General features: G+C 44.8%; 1 protein-coding gene and 1 long non-coding RNA gene across 2 annotated transcripts in view; one reads left to right on the forward strand and one right to left on the reverse strand.

The window, feature by feature from the left end:
- The window catches only part of LOC311037530, a 439,052-nt gene that overhangs the window by 177,875 nt on the left and 245,110 nt on the right, over positions 1-16,067 (forward strand). The gene's annotated exons all lie outside the window — the stretch shown is intronic.
- Positions 1,301-16,067, reverse strand: part of shroom3 (shroom family member 3) — an 83,256-nt gene continuing 68,489 nt past the window's right edge. Inside the window, 9 exon segments of the mRNA XM_084046037.1 lie at positions 1,301-5,853; positions 6,428-6,546; positions 7,286-7,451; positions 7,573-7,678; positions 10,106-10,251; positions 11,239-11,536; positions 12,121-13,216; positions 13,491-13,600; positions 14,511-14,584. Of these exon segments, the coding sequence (XP_083902163.1) occupies positions 5,401-5,853; positions 6,428-6,546; positions 7,286-7,451; positions 7,573-7,678; positions 10,106-10,251; positions 11,239-11,536; positions 12,121-13,216; positions 13,491-13,600; positions 14,511-14,584 (2,568 nt within the window). The 3' untranslated portion in view covers positions 1,301-5,400.

Raw genomic sequence — 16,067 nt, forward strand, 5'->3', positions numbered from 1 at the left:
CCCCCTTGAAAGCACTGTACTGACCCTGTTGCACAGCTTTGTTATTTGTGCATGAAGTTTTACATATTTTTTTTTTACTATACATTTGAAGGAGAGAGGGCGGTGGAGGAGAGGGACGAGATTGGATTTGATTACATCACATTCGATGAGATGAGATTAGATTATATAGGATGTATTGCATACTAAACTAAACTTACTTTGGCAGCAATCCACTCCACGTACCAACCTAAAAGAGTAAAATAAATCATACAAAAAAAGACATTTGAAAGAAAGTGTAATGTATTTATATAAAAATAATAATCAGTCAAGTAAAAAGGAATACCTTGAATATTAGCAGTAAATACTGCTGTAATTGCACTAAAGCATTCCATTGCAGACACTGTACTGTAATTATTTCTTTTTTTCTGAGGAGGGTGGGGGGGATCAGAGGGGTGTTGTAGACAATCAGCATGAAGATGCTGGTGAGTGAAATGGGGGGTGGAGGAGTGGGAGGTGAAAAGCATGTGGAACTTCACCCTCCCCAGACCAACGGTGGGGGTGGGCAGCAACAGAGAACGCTAAAAGTACATGAGGAAAATTAGTAAATTGGGTAAAAAAATGTATGTAAAAAGGTTGAGGGGGTCCTCTATGTGGTGTGTTGGCATCATGGTAGACTTCTTGTCCAAACCCTTCAACATGCCCAGGATGTTGACCTCTTTACAGTATATCACCCTGTGAGTTCCAGCACCCTGTACCAACTCAATAGTCCCCAACAACAACATAACATTGATGGGCACTCACCCCAGGACTAAGAAACAACCCCACCTACTTCCAGTCACGTGGAATTCAGACATCCTCCTGGAACGGACTCATTCACTGCCAGAATAAATAAATAAATAAATGAATCATCATTTTGTTTCAAATGTATAACAATCAACAAAGTAGCAGATTTTCAAAAGATTGAAAATCTACAAGCTCTACAAGCTCACAGTGCGTCGCATCGGCTATTTTCAAATGGCCGAAAATGTATGTAGGGCTGAAGTGGTTAATGTATGTTTTGTAATAATAATCAAAGTAAAAAAGTTTTCAAATAATTGTAGTGGAGTAAAAGTACAACATTTGCCTCTGAGATGTAGTGGAGTAGAAGTAAAAGTACTGACATTTGAAAATACTCCAGTAAAGTAAAAATACCTCAAAATTGCACTTAAGTACAGTACTTGGGTAAATGCACTTAGTTACTTTACACCACTGTGTATAATTCACACACCAATGTGCTAGAAACATTTGCAATTAACAAATTAAAGAGAAAAAAAAACACACGGTTTTAACTGTTTTAATATATATTCTCTATTACAGCACAGCATTGTGCAACTGTTGTGCATTTTGGGTAACACTTGGACAAAACGTGAAAACAACATTAAAAACCATCATGACTTTTGTTGTGTGAAAATCCACAGACTGTATATTATGAGCTGCTTTACAATGATATTCAGTGAAAATCTTTGGAGCACAGACAATTTCAATTTGCACACCTTCATGTTTTGACATCGCACACCTTTCAGGGCTGGGCTCACTTTTGTGAGGCTGGACATAAAGGCATGATTATGTTTTCCAATGTAATGCTAAGGCAAAATGTATATTTATGCTTCTTTTTTTGAGAGTCCAATGGAGAATAAAAGGGGCAAAGACGTCAGAGGTAGGATGTTAGACTCAGGAAGAACAAACTGACGTTGCATTACAGTGGTCAATGCACTAAAAGCAGTCATTCCCAACCGCCGCGAGGGTAAAGGTGACTCTCCACCAAACAGACTTGCTTTCAAGATTCTTTTTGAAAATAGCTGCTATAATAGGGCTCAAGTGGTGAAACTGGTCGCTTCTTTAGGGCTTGTTTTCGTACACCTGGTCGCCTGTTTCTCTCACGGAATCTGGCAACACCGAAGCCAGCTCGGTCCAAACCTTTACCCCTCTCTCTCCCACCTTCTTCTCTACCCCACGGCTCTACCGGCCCAAAGACTGAACATGCTCGGTTTCTCTGAGTCGGATCGAAAGAGGTCCGACCTGACGGAACGACGTTATCCGACAACAACTTGTCGGCGGCAGGCGCTTTCCGGCGCTTTCCGACGCCGAGTCGCCCCCAAAATCGGTGCGGTGGAAAGCTGCCTTAAGTGGGCCGGCCCCCATTAATTGGCAAAACATTTAAGATGTTAATGATAATATATCATTAATATAAAAAAGAAAACGTATGTTAGAAAATGACATTGTATTTTTTCTCATTTGGATACCGATGAATAGGAACTTAACGTGCGTACACTACATTGGTTCCATTGATCCATCGATCGATTGATCATTAAAACAAACATGAAAATTAAAACGCACACGGCCCACCCATCTGACCATTTACAGTAACACTTTCAAGATTTTCAAGTGGGCCCCTGATCCAGAAAAGGTTGGGAATTGGTGTTAAACTAAAAGCCTAACATCATGTGGAATGACCCGTCGGGCCAACAGCAAATCTTAATCCATTCAATCCGCGAACGCATCTGTGTCATCTTAGCCATAACCATTATGTTATGGCTAAGATGACCCATTGTTTTAGACTTTGGCTAATCAAAAATAGCAGATCAACAAGCTCATAGCGCGAGCTTTAGCTATGAGCTTGTAGATCTGTTATTTGTTTTTTTATCATGAAGATTTGTGCAAATCTTTGTATATAATATGTTTTTGGCCACGGACCCCCATTTCAAAAAGAAGCAAAGATTTGAGTTACACATGTTCACTTTAAAAAATGTATATATTCAGGCCTGGGGCCGCAGCGTGGCGTGGCGGTTCAGGCACCCTACAGGCTGCAATGCCAGCCTGACAGTGCGTCGCGGGTTCGAGTCCCGTTCCCGATGACATTTGCTGCGTGTCGCTCCCCATCTCTCTCCTCGTTTCCTGTCAGTCTATTGTCCTATCTATAGAGGCATAAAAGCCCCCCAAAAATATATATATATTCAAAAAATTGCAGAATTTGTCACGATTTTTTAAAGAAAATAGCAGATCTACAAGCTATTTTCGGCACTCGGTGCCGTGCTATGAGCTTGTATGTCTGCTATTTTTGAATAGCCAAAGAAATATTAAAATGACACAGATGCGCTCCCGGATAGGTATAAATAAGATTGTTTTTCTCTGTTGGCCGACAGACGTTCAACAAAGTGGCCACGCTGTAACCTCACCTTCAGAAGGCACAAACTGCTAAAAGTGCTATAATCTTGAGAAATACTAAACAGTAACAAGGCAGGATACAATTTAGTGTGAGTGATATAACAACGGCAGCCTAAATCCATTGTGTTTTTAGAGAGAGTCATCCTGGCAGTAGGCCTATCTCTCAGTGCTAGAGTCAAAGACGGGTTTATAAAAGATCTGTTACCACTGGCCTACAAAAACAAACAAAGGTAACTGCTTGTGTGGGTTTTTGGAAAGGCCACGCTGTACGTCACGACCAGCGTTGCCATGTCTGCTCGTTATAAGCGACTTTGGGATGTTTTTTCTGTTAAAGTCACTCGCAAATATTGGTGGTTTGCGGGGTTGCTTTTTTTTGGGCTTGATTCTAAAGTGTCGTTGCTCATTTGGGCTTGTTTCCTAGTGTTGTTTACATGTCACGGACCCCCAAATTAATATGTATTTATCCACGGACCCCCCCCCCCATCTACAAATATTTTGTGCCAGGGACCCCCCCGTACCAGATTTGTTTAGGCTTTTTTTTCAAGATTTGTTTGAAAATAGCAGATCTACAAGATCACATTGCGACGCGCTGCGACCTTGTAGAACGGCTATTTTCAACTAGCCGATGCATATAGTTTTAAAGAGCTCATGTGGCCTGTAATAGTCGCTTCTTTTGGGCTTGTTTTCATTAGACCTGGTTGCTTATTTCTCTCGCAAAATCTGGCAACACTGGCTCATGACTGGAGTTGGAACCACATGAACCCTAGCGCCGTCCCTATTCTGGGCATGTCATAATAGGCGAACATTTGGAAGGGGAGAAAAGGGGTGAACTAAGTGGTTAAGATTTCATAACAACAGGTTTTATGTCGGGAGAAGACACCACAGTGTAACAGTGATACTTTTCCGCAGTTATCCTACTTTTGTAGTCACTGCTTTATTTTGGAACAACATGTCCATTTGGCTCACATGGACATGTCCTTTTATCCCCTTAAAACCGGGAAAGCATCCGTGTGTCTTTTTAGATTTTAGCTATACATCGTACATCAAACTCTCAGGATTTAGAACAGTGGTTCTCAAAAAACAGCAGATATACAAGCTCACAAGCACGTCACTTCGTGCTGCGCTGCGAGCTTTGTACATCTGCTATTTTTGAACATTTTCGGAAAAATATCGAAAAGGTTTGGAAATCTCTTCTTGGGGGTCCCTGGCACAAAACATTTTCAGAAGGGGGGGTCCGCTGCCATATGTATATATCAATTTGGGGGTCCTTGACATGAAAAGGTTTGAGAACTACTGGTTTAGAAGGCATTTGTAGAAGGGTTATACCTCAGGTCTGAATGGGTTAATGTAACAGGGTCTAGTGTTGTTGCAGTGAGACACGTTGAAGAACCGTTTGAAGCTTCTTCTTCTTTTGCTTTCAGCTCTCGTCGTTCAGGGAATGTTCCACAGCATGTCCCGTCCATCAAAAAACAATAAATAAAAGAAGCCAGCCATCTAGAGAGAAAGGCCTCAGTTAAAATAAAGAGCAAACAGCAAAAATAAGTCAGAGGGAACTGAATTGTGAACTCTGAATATGGTGTGTGGACAATATCAATCTCTACCTCTTCATATGACCGTAGCACTCGCCAAGAAATGACTGATTTTGAACTGAAAAGGCGATTGAGCATCATATCTTCGGCGAGTGGTTGTACGATTAAGTATGAAGTAGCTCTCTGTGGCAGTGGCATACGGTGGAACATTCCTCATTGCAATTTCCTCATTCAAATTTGTTTTCAAGCTGGAGTGACAAATACGCAAGCTGACAAACACGCCCTGGCATCCCTATTTTGGGCAAAGGTTCTCAGAAATGGCCTATTTTAGCGGCGGCCTCTTCCTAGTGGGACCGGAGACGAGGGCGTGGCTACACGACGACACTGAGTTGACATTTGGACGATGATACACAAAAGAAGAAGAAGAAGCCGGTGGCGTGCGGTTGAAGAAAGCTCACTGCGTCATACGACGAGGTACAAATCAGGTGTTGCGTGTTTAAAGGTCGAGGCACATTAACAAAGGGCTTTTGTCTATTGTGTTGGAAGTGGTGACTCTAGTGGTCACCCTGCTTTTAAAGAATCCTTCATGTACAAATTCAGAGCGTAACACGTTTTCTTCAGAGCGGGGAATAGTTTGTCAATTCTACGTGTCCATTAGCCCGACCCCCCCCCCCCCACTGTAGCAGCATCACAGCGACGTCACAGTGGTGGTGGAACGGACCGAGTGGGCGTGGCCTGGAGCCAAACCAGGAAGCAGCGACGAAGGTAACGGATGATGGTGGTGCTGGTGGTGCTGGTGGTCGATCGGACTGGACGATATCAAAGGGCGCTCCGCCGCCGCCGCCGACCAGCCGCCGGAATTCCCCGACGACGACGACAGTTCTGGCGGCGGCGGCAGACTCTCGGACAGTCGCGCCAGGAGCTCCTCCCCCTGCCTGGCGAGGTCGTCCAGGTGCCGCTGGCGAATCAGGAGCGAGGGTTTGGCGCGGACGAGCTGGCGGTAGTCGCGGAGGCGCGGGGCGGCGAGGCAGGCGGACAGGATGGAGTGGACGACGCGCTGCCGCCGCTCCAGGTTCTCCTTCAGCTCCCGGGCGTCCTCCGTCTGACTGATCAGCTGACTCCTCTTCTGATGGAGGGAATCCTGACAGAGACGACAGAGAACATAATGTAATGATCACTTTTTAAACCTTTTCAGGCCGCGACCCCCTAAAATAATCATATTTTAACTGGGGAACCCCCCCCACCCTGACAAGCACTTGGAATTGTAAGAGGCATTACATTTAGTTTAGTTCCACATATAAATATTGTGAAAATAGCCGATCTACAACGCCTCGCAGCATGTTTGCTTCTTTCTCATATTATTTGACAATCTGTTCAATGTTTGACCAGTTTTTATAGTATAGTTTGTTGATTACTTTTGATGCAGTAATGATCTTTTTCTTTTCTTTCTGGTAGATAGTAGTTTGTAGAGCTTGAAACTGCGCAACATGCTTCCATAGAACAGTGGTTCTCAACCACATGATTTTTGACTAAGAACTTGAATCCATGGAGACAGACAGACAAGCAGCCAGGGATACAGACAGACAGACAAGCAGCCAGGGATACAGACAGACAGACAGACAGACAGACAAGCAGCCAGGGATACAGACAGACAGACAGACAAACAGACAGACAGAAAAGGAAGACATATACTTCAGGTGTATTCATTCCCTCACCTTCTCATCAGTGTTGTCCTGTGAGTGTTCCTGTGTGTCCAGAGCTGACAGAGCTCTGTCTATCCGAGCCAGACGACCACACAACGACAGTAACAAGTTGACGATCTTCTCCAGGTCTCCTAAAAGAGTACAACACACATCAGACGACCACACAACGACAGTAACAAGTTGACAATCTTCTCCAGGTCTCCTAAAAGAGGACAACACACACCACCATCGTCACTTCATCGTCACTTTACAAGCACACAACGTGTCAATATGCGACGCGTTGTGAGGTTGTAGATCTGCTGTTTTCAAAGCATTTTCATACATTTGGAAACTTGTGAAATGGGACATTCTGCAAAATGAGTACTTTTACTTTCAGCACTTAGGTAGGGTAAGTGATATTTTTGGGTAATTGTTTTTGTTGTTAAAAAGGTTAAAGTACTATATATTCTGATAGTAATCATTGCTACAGAGCGTTTGTTCGGTCACAGGGATCTCTCCAGCTATTTAGTAAATAAAATATAGAACATTTTCAGTTAGGTGACAACATTTGAGCCAATCAGGAGAGAGCACTGAAAATGCATTTTCTGTTTAATAAAGAGCTGGAGAAACAAGGGAGACTCCTCATATGGACAGGACACTCTATAGTAACGAATACTATCAGAACATGGAGCTATTTTGCAATTATTTGAATAATTGCAAATCACTTAACCTACCTTTAAGTATATTTTAATCCGAATGCTGTTGTACTTTTACTCAAGTACATTTTGAATACTGGCCTTTTACCTGTAACAGAGCATTTCTACATTGCAGTATTGATACTTTTACTTAAGTACAAAATGTGAGTACTTTTTCCACCACTGCGTGACGTACCTATGAACGTGCGGTACTTGTCTCTCTCGTTGGCTTTGCAGCGCTCCTGGACCAGGGCGTCCAGACTGGACCCCAGGGTCTGGTGGCTCCTCTGCTCCTCTGTCAGAACATCCTTCTCCTCCCGGAGGCCGGCCATGTTCAGGCGTAGTGCCTCACACAGCTCCATCTGGTGGACATGAAGGGAACGGCACTGAGATGAGAAAACAAGTCCTGAGAGACCCTGGATCAATTAGGTCAGGACCCGTTTGCGGGCCGTGGGCCACATTTGTCGATGAAAGTGATTTTACCTTCTGTGCGTTAAGATCTTTCTCCTCCTCGTCCAAATCTGTCTCCAAACCTTGCTCTGCAACTGGACTGTGAGCATGGCCGTCAAAGTAGACACCATCTTGGATTCTACAGAGGGATTAACACCGTTTACAACTCTGTTTCCCAACATCAGCTTCCTTTGTACCTATCTTCGCTTTTAGAACCAAAGGTTACTGGACATTCAACACGTTCACAAACACACATTAGATATACCAGTCCACGTAAGAGCAGTGAACAAGTTAAGACTGCTGCGATTGGTCTCAATAGAGACATTTAGGGTACTTCTTGAGGACACATTTCATAGTAACTGCACCTGTTTCATGTAACACTGAGAGAGAGAGAGAGAGAGAGAGAGAGAGACCCAAAACCAAAAATCTTCTTCACAAGGCATCTTAAGATCAACTCTCACAAGCCAGTGTCTGTTACGCCAGGACTGGCCACCAGTCGGCGGTATTGTTCATGTTTTGCAGACAGCTCTTCCATAAAGCACACACCCGGTGTCATCTACACTGTTATAATCCTGAGTGTTATTCTACCTCTGATAGTCAGAGTTGGAATAACACCTGGGATTTTGCTTTAGCTTTGTCATACAAAGAAGTACATATTGTGGAAACAAAAGTAGCAGATCGACCAGCTCAAAACGCGCCGCTTTCGCACCACATTTCGAGCTTGTGGGTCTGCTACTTTTGATGCTTTTGTGTGACGCTGACACGCTGTAGTGTGATCAAGTACTTTAACTAAGTGGTTAAGAAAATGTTTCCCACTCCCCCCCATCTGTTTTGTTTTATAAATGAAACCCTGGTGAACAGATGATGTCTGCAAAGAATGTTCCTTTTGATTTAAGGAGGGTCAGATAAACACACGTCCACTAATGAGAATGTTCCTCAAGGACATCCCAACAACAACATGGACTTATCTCCTCCCCGCCTCCTCTCTCTCTATACTTTCAGTGTTCCAAGTAGATGAAGGTGATGTAAGTGGTACTTTTTTTTGTTAACCACTCAAACCCTCAGGGCTCTATATTCATATATTTTCTGTTATTGTGGGGAAAGCTTTGCAGAAAATATGCGATCGACATGAAGCTCACTATTTTCTGCTATTTCCTCCGGTAGGAGACTCAATGGGGACTCTTTTGAGTCTCCGCCGGTCATACAATTATAGAGAGTATGCACATGCGTCACTTTTCCACTGGGACACGGCCCCCTTATCTAGACCATTGGTTCTCAAAGTGGGGTACGGGGACCCCCAGGGGTCCTTGAGGGGGTTCCAGGGGGTCCCCAGCTAAATGATGGATAGTTAGGAACCAAATGGAGCCTTATGGGTCTGTAACTCTGAGTGTACAAATGGAACCAAATGGACCCCAACGGGTCCATTTGGTTTCATTTTTACACTCTCAGAGTGAACAAATGGAACCATTTGGTTCCATTTTACACTCTCAGAGTTAAATTAACATTGATTTTACAATAGAAATGGTGGTCCCAGATATAGAAATGCCATTAAATGGGGGTCCGTAGGCTAATGCATGTCAAACTGGGAGTCCTTGAAATTAAAATGGTTGAGAATCACTGCTAGAGCCGTAAAAAATCTTCTCTTATGGGGGTCCCTGGCATATCTTTTCAAATGGGGGTCCGCGGGCTAATAAGTGTCAATTTGGGGGTCCTTGACATGAAAAAGTTTGAGAACCACTGATCTAGACTGAGTGGCAAAACATTGAGCAGCACGGAGCGCTGTAGTTTGGAAGCGCTCGTTGGAAGTCACTCAACGGTCCTGCGTACCACCTGTTTCTAAATGTCACATGATGCAGGAGGCAGCAGGACGTTACGTTATTGAAAACGAGCGCTTCCAAACCCTGACACTTAGAAAAATAATCACCTGCACAGAATGTATTGACAGAAAGTATCTCATAACATGTCTCTACGGTGGATCTTTATGAATCAAAAACTGTGCAGATAGAAAGAGGATAATTCAAGCTTTCCGTACAGCTGCCATGCTGGTCAGTTTAACATCGTTTAATACAATCAGAAAGGACTTTTCTGTTGGGATGTATGGGCTGTCAAGGCCAGAAAGTTGTTTTTTGCCACTCAGTAGGCGTTCCCGCATGACTTCCAGGTACAATGATGTCACGCGAATAACCTCTATTGGCTTAGAAATGCGACAAAAACAAAAAAATCTCCATGAATTTAAGGCTTCATGGGGTGTGTAAATGATAGAAAATAAGTAATTATTTGGGCGAACTACTCCTTTAAGTGGTTAAAATAAGTGTTAAAGGGATCCGTATTCCCATGGCATTCATTGCTATGTTAAATTGCTACGTCATGGTGCTTTTAAAGCACCATATAACAAGTGAGTGATGTTTCAGACAAGCAACAGGCTCTTCTAACCCAAAGATACAAGCAACCAACAGTAAAGACACTATGTTTAAGATATTTAGCATTTTGATTCACCTGGTTTAGGGTTAACGATGAAAGCAACACCATTATCCTTAGAGATTAGTCCATGTGATGTCATTATTACCTGTCATCCAATTGGCTGCTGCCCCTGCGTTGCCATGCCGACCTCCCAGCCAATCCGCTGCTGGGGAACAGTTCCTCCATGAGGTCCAGGGTGCTCTTGCCAGCCCAGGTGTCCAGGATGGGGGCCAGAGAAGGCTCCCTCAACACCTATAGGTGTCAACGTTGTTGTTATAATTAATTCATTTTGTTTTGAACTTATGTTTTCAATTTCATTTTTTAAAGCCGGTTTGCTAGTTTAGTTTAGTTTTGACATTTTGTGAAAAGGCTTAGTTTCAGTATTTAGTAACGTATTTTTTACGCTGTGCAAGTTTGTCCTACCCATTAAAACTGGGAAAGCAGTGTCATTTTAGATTTTAGCGTTGGCTATTCAAAAATAGAAGATATACAAGCTCACAGCGCGTCACTTTGTGCCGCGCTGCGAGCTTGTACATCTGCTATTTTTATTTTTTTTACTACTGATTTAGAAGGCATTTGTAGAATCGCCCTCAGGTCTTGATGGGTTAAAGGACAAGACCACTTTGGTAGAGGTTTGGGTTGTGTATTTACCTTGCCATGATGTAACTCCAAAGGTGGACAAGAAATTAAAAAGAATTGCTCCAGTGATTAGAAATTGTTAATTAGAAATTTGCTCTTCATTGACTTACATCGTATGGTAAAACTGCTCTCAAAGTCACTCTTTTAGCACATAAACGCAAACAAAGTTGATTCAGACTTTTCATATAAATGTCAACTTCCTGTTGATTTAGCTATTTTTATTAAGAAAACCCGGACTGGATCCGCAGATCTGAATCTTCACATTGTAAAATCAGCAGGAAAATGTAAAAAAAACAAAAAAACAGTACTGGGTTTGGTGAGGTTCTATATTGTCTGAATCAGCTTTGTTTGTGTTTGTGTTTATGTGCTACAAGAGTGACTTTGAGAGCTGTTTCACGGTACAATTTAAGTCAACAAGGAGCATATTTTGAATCATCAATTTCTAATCAATGGAGCAATTATTTTTGATTTCTTGTCCACCTTTGGAGTTACATCATGGCAAGGTAACTACACAACCCAAACCTCTACCAAAGTGGTCATGCCCTTTGAGTAAAACATGTGAGTACTTCTTCCAACCCTTGTCCCTATAGCTATACTCACCAGCTGACGGGCCAACGCCTCCACTCGCAGCTCCTCTGAAGACCTCTCTCTCCTGGGCAAGGGGAGGTACCGGAGGAGACCCACGCTCTCTACGTCCTCCTCGGAGCCTGGGCTGGGAGGAGGTGTGACGGTGGAGGAGGAGAAGATGGGTGTCGAAGGGGAGGCCGGGGGGAGGAGCACGCTGACCACGGGGCAGGAGGGAGAGAAGGAAAAAGAGGACGATGACGAAGGCCGCGACGAAGGGGAATGGACGGAAGGTCTCCTTTCTGAAGGCTCCAGGTCATCAATGCACTCACAACTGATTTAGAAGAGAGAGGGGAGGAGAAGGCAAAACATAGAGAAAGAGAGAGAGAGCTAAGTCAGTGGTTCTCAAACCTTTTCATGTCAAGGACCCCCAAAATTATATGTATTTGTCCGCCGACCCATTAAGACCGGGTCTGTGATTCTTTGGCTATTAGATAATAATAGCAGATCTACAAGCTCATAGCGCGGCACTCGGTGCCGCACTATGAGCTTGTAGATCTGCAATTTCTTTGAAAGAAAATTGTGAAAAGTTGTGCAAATTTTAGTTTGAATATATATACATTTTATTTTATTTACAGTTTCCTGAAAAACGTGTGTTGCTATATCAGTGGTGCTCAAACTTTTTCATGTCAAGGACCCCCAAAATTATATGTATTTGTCCGCCGACCCCCATCTCAAAATATTTTGCTCCAGGGACCCCCAGAGGCAAAGATTTGAGTTAAAAATGTTCGCTTTAAAATATATATATATTCAAAGATTTGCACATATTTTCACGATTTTTGAACAACAAAAGAAATCTTAAAATGACAGAGATTACGTCCCTGGAAACCGGTTGAGAATCACCGCTTCTACCCATACCTGTCACTGAATGGCGGCCCAACGTCATGCACCAGCTGACATGGGGCGGGAGGAGGAGGAGTGGCCGGAGGAGGTGGGACGTCGTCCTCTGTGATGTCTGTCTCTCTGATTGGTGCAGGAGGAGGTGGAGGAAGAGGAGACGGTGGTGGTGGCACAGGAGGGCCGGAACCTTCAAAGAACACCTCGTCAAAGCTCTCCTGCGATTGGCCGACACAGCAGGGCTCCGTGGGATGCGATAGGCCGGCTGAGCCAGAGAGGCTCGACTCGGAAATACGCAGAGAGGAGAGGCGCTGGTGGTGGTCGGAGTAGAGGGAAGGCGGGGACACGCTGCGTCGCGGGGAGTGGTCCTGGGGCGACGGCGCCTGGGCCACTTCTTCCTCACAACGCCCTTCGTTCCCCCTGTCAAAACTGAGCAGTCTATCCCCGCGGAATTCCCTCCGAGTGTCGACGTTCCCGGAGTCACTCAACCTCTGTTTGGCGTGAACGTTCAGCCTCGTCACCGTTTCTGGGTTCTCCGGTCCGGCAGTGAACGCGCTAGCTCCAATAGCACTGAACGCGCTAGCTCCAATAGCACTGAACGCGCTAGCTCCAATAGCACTGAACGCGCTAGCTCCAATAGCACTGAACGCGCTAGCTCCATTAGCACTGAACGCGCTAGCTCCATTAGGACTTAACGCGCTAGCTCCATTAGGACTGAACGCGCTAGCTCCATTAGGACCGAACGCGCTAGCTCCATTAGCGCTGCTGTCACTATCACCACCACCACCAGCAGGAGAGGGGGTAGCCTCCCTGCCAGCCTCGTTGTACCTGCTAACGGCACCGTAAACATCTTTTCCGAAACTGCGGCCGTCATCGCCCTCCGCCGTGCTTATCCGCGGTGAACATGGGAAGGCGATGGCGTCCAGGTTCGCTTGGCTCAGTCTCTCGCTGGCGTGCCACTCGGAGTTGGCGCCGCCACCGCCGCCAGGGGGGGGAGAGAAGGGGCACGGCAGGCCCACGGATGCCGCGAGGTTGGAGGCGCTGACGACACGTTGGCGATCCGTGTTCCGCTGTCTGTCTCGACGCGTGACGGCCGAGGGAGGGGAGAGGGCAGGGTCTAGGAGGAGGAGAGAGAATGAGGCATCAGGTCATTAAAGGAGTAGTTCACCTAAAAAAGTACTTATTTTCTATCAATTACACACCGATTTTTGCTTTTGTCATATTCCTAAGCCAATAATTTGATGACCGGCGGAAAGATGCTATTGTCTCCAGTAGGACACTCAGCTCCATTTTAAAATCTGGGCGTTTGAACAAGCTTTTTAGAAGAGCACCTTACGTCTTCAGCTGGTGGAAAAACACTTAGGTGGACACATATGGCCTTAGTTATTTACCTTGGGCGGGGCCAGTATTGGAGTGGGTGTGGCTTATATTGATTTGGTGGTGTGGAGGGGAGGAGCTTGTAGCAGAGGTAGGCCTTTCTGGTCTCTGGCTCCCTGTGGGTCTATGGGACAGACAGACAGACAGACAGACAGACAGACAGACAGACAGACAGACAGACAGACAGACAGACAGACAGACAGGCAAGGATAAGTTTGATCATAGAAACTGACAAGCGTGATATTAAGGAGTGTGATAATACAGACAGAGATAGACAGAGAGAAGACAGACAGACAGGTAAATAGACAGAGAGACAGGTAGATAGACAGGCACACACGGATGATCAAGTCCTTCCATCCCATTCTGTTCCAATCACAAGGACACTATGTTGCAAACAGCAACGGTACAATGTTATTGCCAAAACCTTTTACAGCCCAGCTGGAAGGAACAAATCACATGGCTATTATTTATACACTCAGAACATCAAGTGATCTCTGGACATCATATTTTTAAACCAAAAATAGTTGACATTTTTAACTTGATAAATGGCTGGAACTTTTATTTTGTTTACTTTCCACTCCGTGTGCCAAAAGGAGCTCTATATTCCCTCTGCACCTCCTTTTATGCACCCTCTCCTATCTGGATCTCTCTCTGCACCTCCCTTCATGCCCTTTATTTAAGTAAAATTTGTAGGTACTTTTACTTTACTGGAGTATTTCCACGTCAGCACTATTTAAACTATTTGAAAATAGCATCTACGTGTTGTGAGTTTGTAGATCTGCTATTTTCAAAAGTTTATTTTTTTACCTTTTAGACATGTGATAACTTGTGAAACAGGACATTCTGCACAATGAGTACCTTTACTTTAAGTATACTTTGATGCCAGTACTTTTGTACTTTTACTCAAGTACTGTACATTTTGATTACCTTTTACTTGAAACAGAGTTTTTTTTACATTGCAGTATTGATACTTTTTTAACCTGCACACACAGGCACACAGACACACACACACACACACACACACACACGCACACCTGTCAGTGGGAGAGAGGCGTCCTGGTCTGGTGCTGAACACTCCAAACATCCTCAGGTCTCCTGCATGGAAGCCCTGAAAAACACATGTTTACCTCTGTTACAATCAGTGTTGTATTGCTGAATTGGAACGTGGTTGCACTCTATTTTAATGACGTGACGCGCACGTCTCTTAACACCTACATACACTACAGGTCACACAATGGACAATTGATATGCATCTAGGCTCATTCCTATGTTAATTGACCTGGTGTAAGTCGGGAGCCTTTTTTTTTATCTTAAATTTTTATCCCTCGATTTTGTAACCCTTTTTTCACCCGGTGCCAATGTTCTAAGTGATCCTGGGCACTACACTCCCCCCACCAGCCTAGGGAGCCCAGGGCCGAGCCCATGCCTCCTTCAATGCATGAGAGCCAACTGACCTTCTTGTCACCTGACAGGGGGGAGTTTCCCTGGTTGGACGTAGCGCGTGGAAGGAACACGTTATTCCAACCAGTTCCCTTTCCCTCCATCAGGCGCCCCGGCTGACCAGGGGGAGGCAGTATACTGACCAGGATTACTACATGTTTTTGTGAGGGTATTAACTACCCTTGGAGACACGGGGAGAACATGCAAACTCCACACAGTGTTGGCCCTTTCCCCAACCCCACCTAGGGTATGGGCGCTGATGACGCGGAGGAGAAGACACGCCCCCAGCGCCCACAGCGTCCCCGGCGGGAATCGAACCCAGGACCTTCTAGCTGTGAGGCGACAGCGCTACCGACAGCGCCACCGTGCCAGTCGGGAGCCTTTGTAAACTTTGTTGAGGTGTGAATTTAAAGTTGTTTTAAATCTATGCATGTGCCTGCATGTGCTCCTGGTCAAAAAGGTTGTTGCACGGCGTGTTAGGCCGTCCCATGAGCAATGCAACCCTGGTTACAATGCTGTTACATTGATGCAAGAACAATGGCATCCATTGCAGTATGAGTGTGCTAACTTTCTACTAAGAGAAAGGCTGCAGTTTCCATTAGCTCCCAATCCCCTTGTATCTTGTACAGTAGATGGGCTATTTTCGGCTTCAGGGTTAGGGTTGAATGCATGTATCTTTGTGGAAATGGATGTTTATATACATACAGATGAAAAAGTGTGTGTGTGTGTGTGTGTGTGTGTGTGTGTGTGTGTGTGTGTGTGTGTGTGTGTGTGTGTGTGTGTGTGTGTGTGTGTGTGTGTGTGTGTGTGTGTGTGTGTGTGTGGGTGAGATAGAGTGTTATCTTTGCGATGGTCCAGATCACACAGTGTCAGTCACTATCCCTGGCTCTCTGGCACCTCACAGGAAGCCCAGAGACTTCTGGTTATTTCCTGTGTGGCAACCATTAGTCATACAGCCGCCATGGTCTAACCTCTATGATAGTACGCAGCTAGGGTGGCCTTATAATTACAAAGTCTCTCCCTATGGATGGTACCACTCAAACTTCTTTATGGTCTCCAATACTGATCTGAGTCATTTAACCACATGAACCCCAGCATTCCTATTCTGGGCATGTCATGATAGGCAAATGTTCGCCGGAAATGTTCGCCGG

This window comes from Gymnoscopelus microlampas, assembly GCF_963454915.1.
Source record: "Gymnoscopelus microlampas genome assembly, chromosome: 21".
Lineage (NCBI taxonomy): Eukaryota > Metazoa > Chordata > Actinopteri > Myctophiformes > Myctophidae > Gymnoscopelus > Gymnoscopelus microlampas.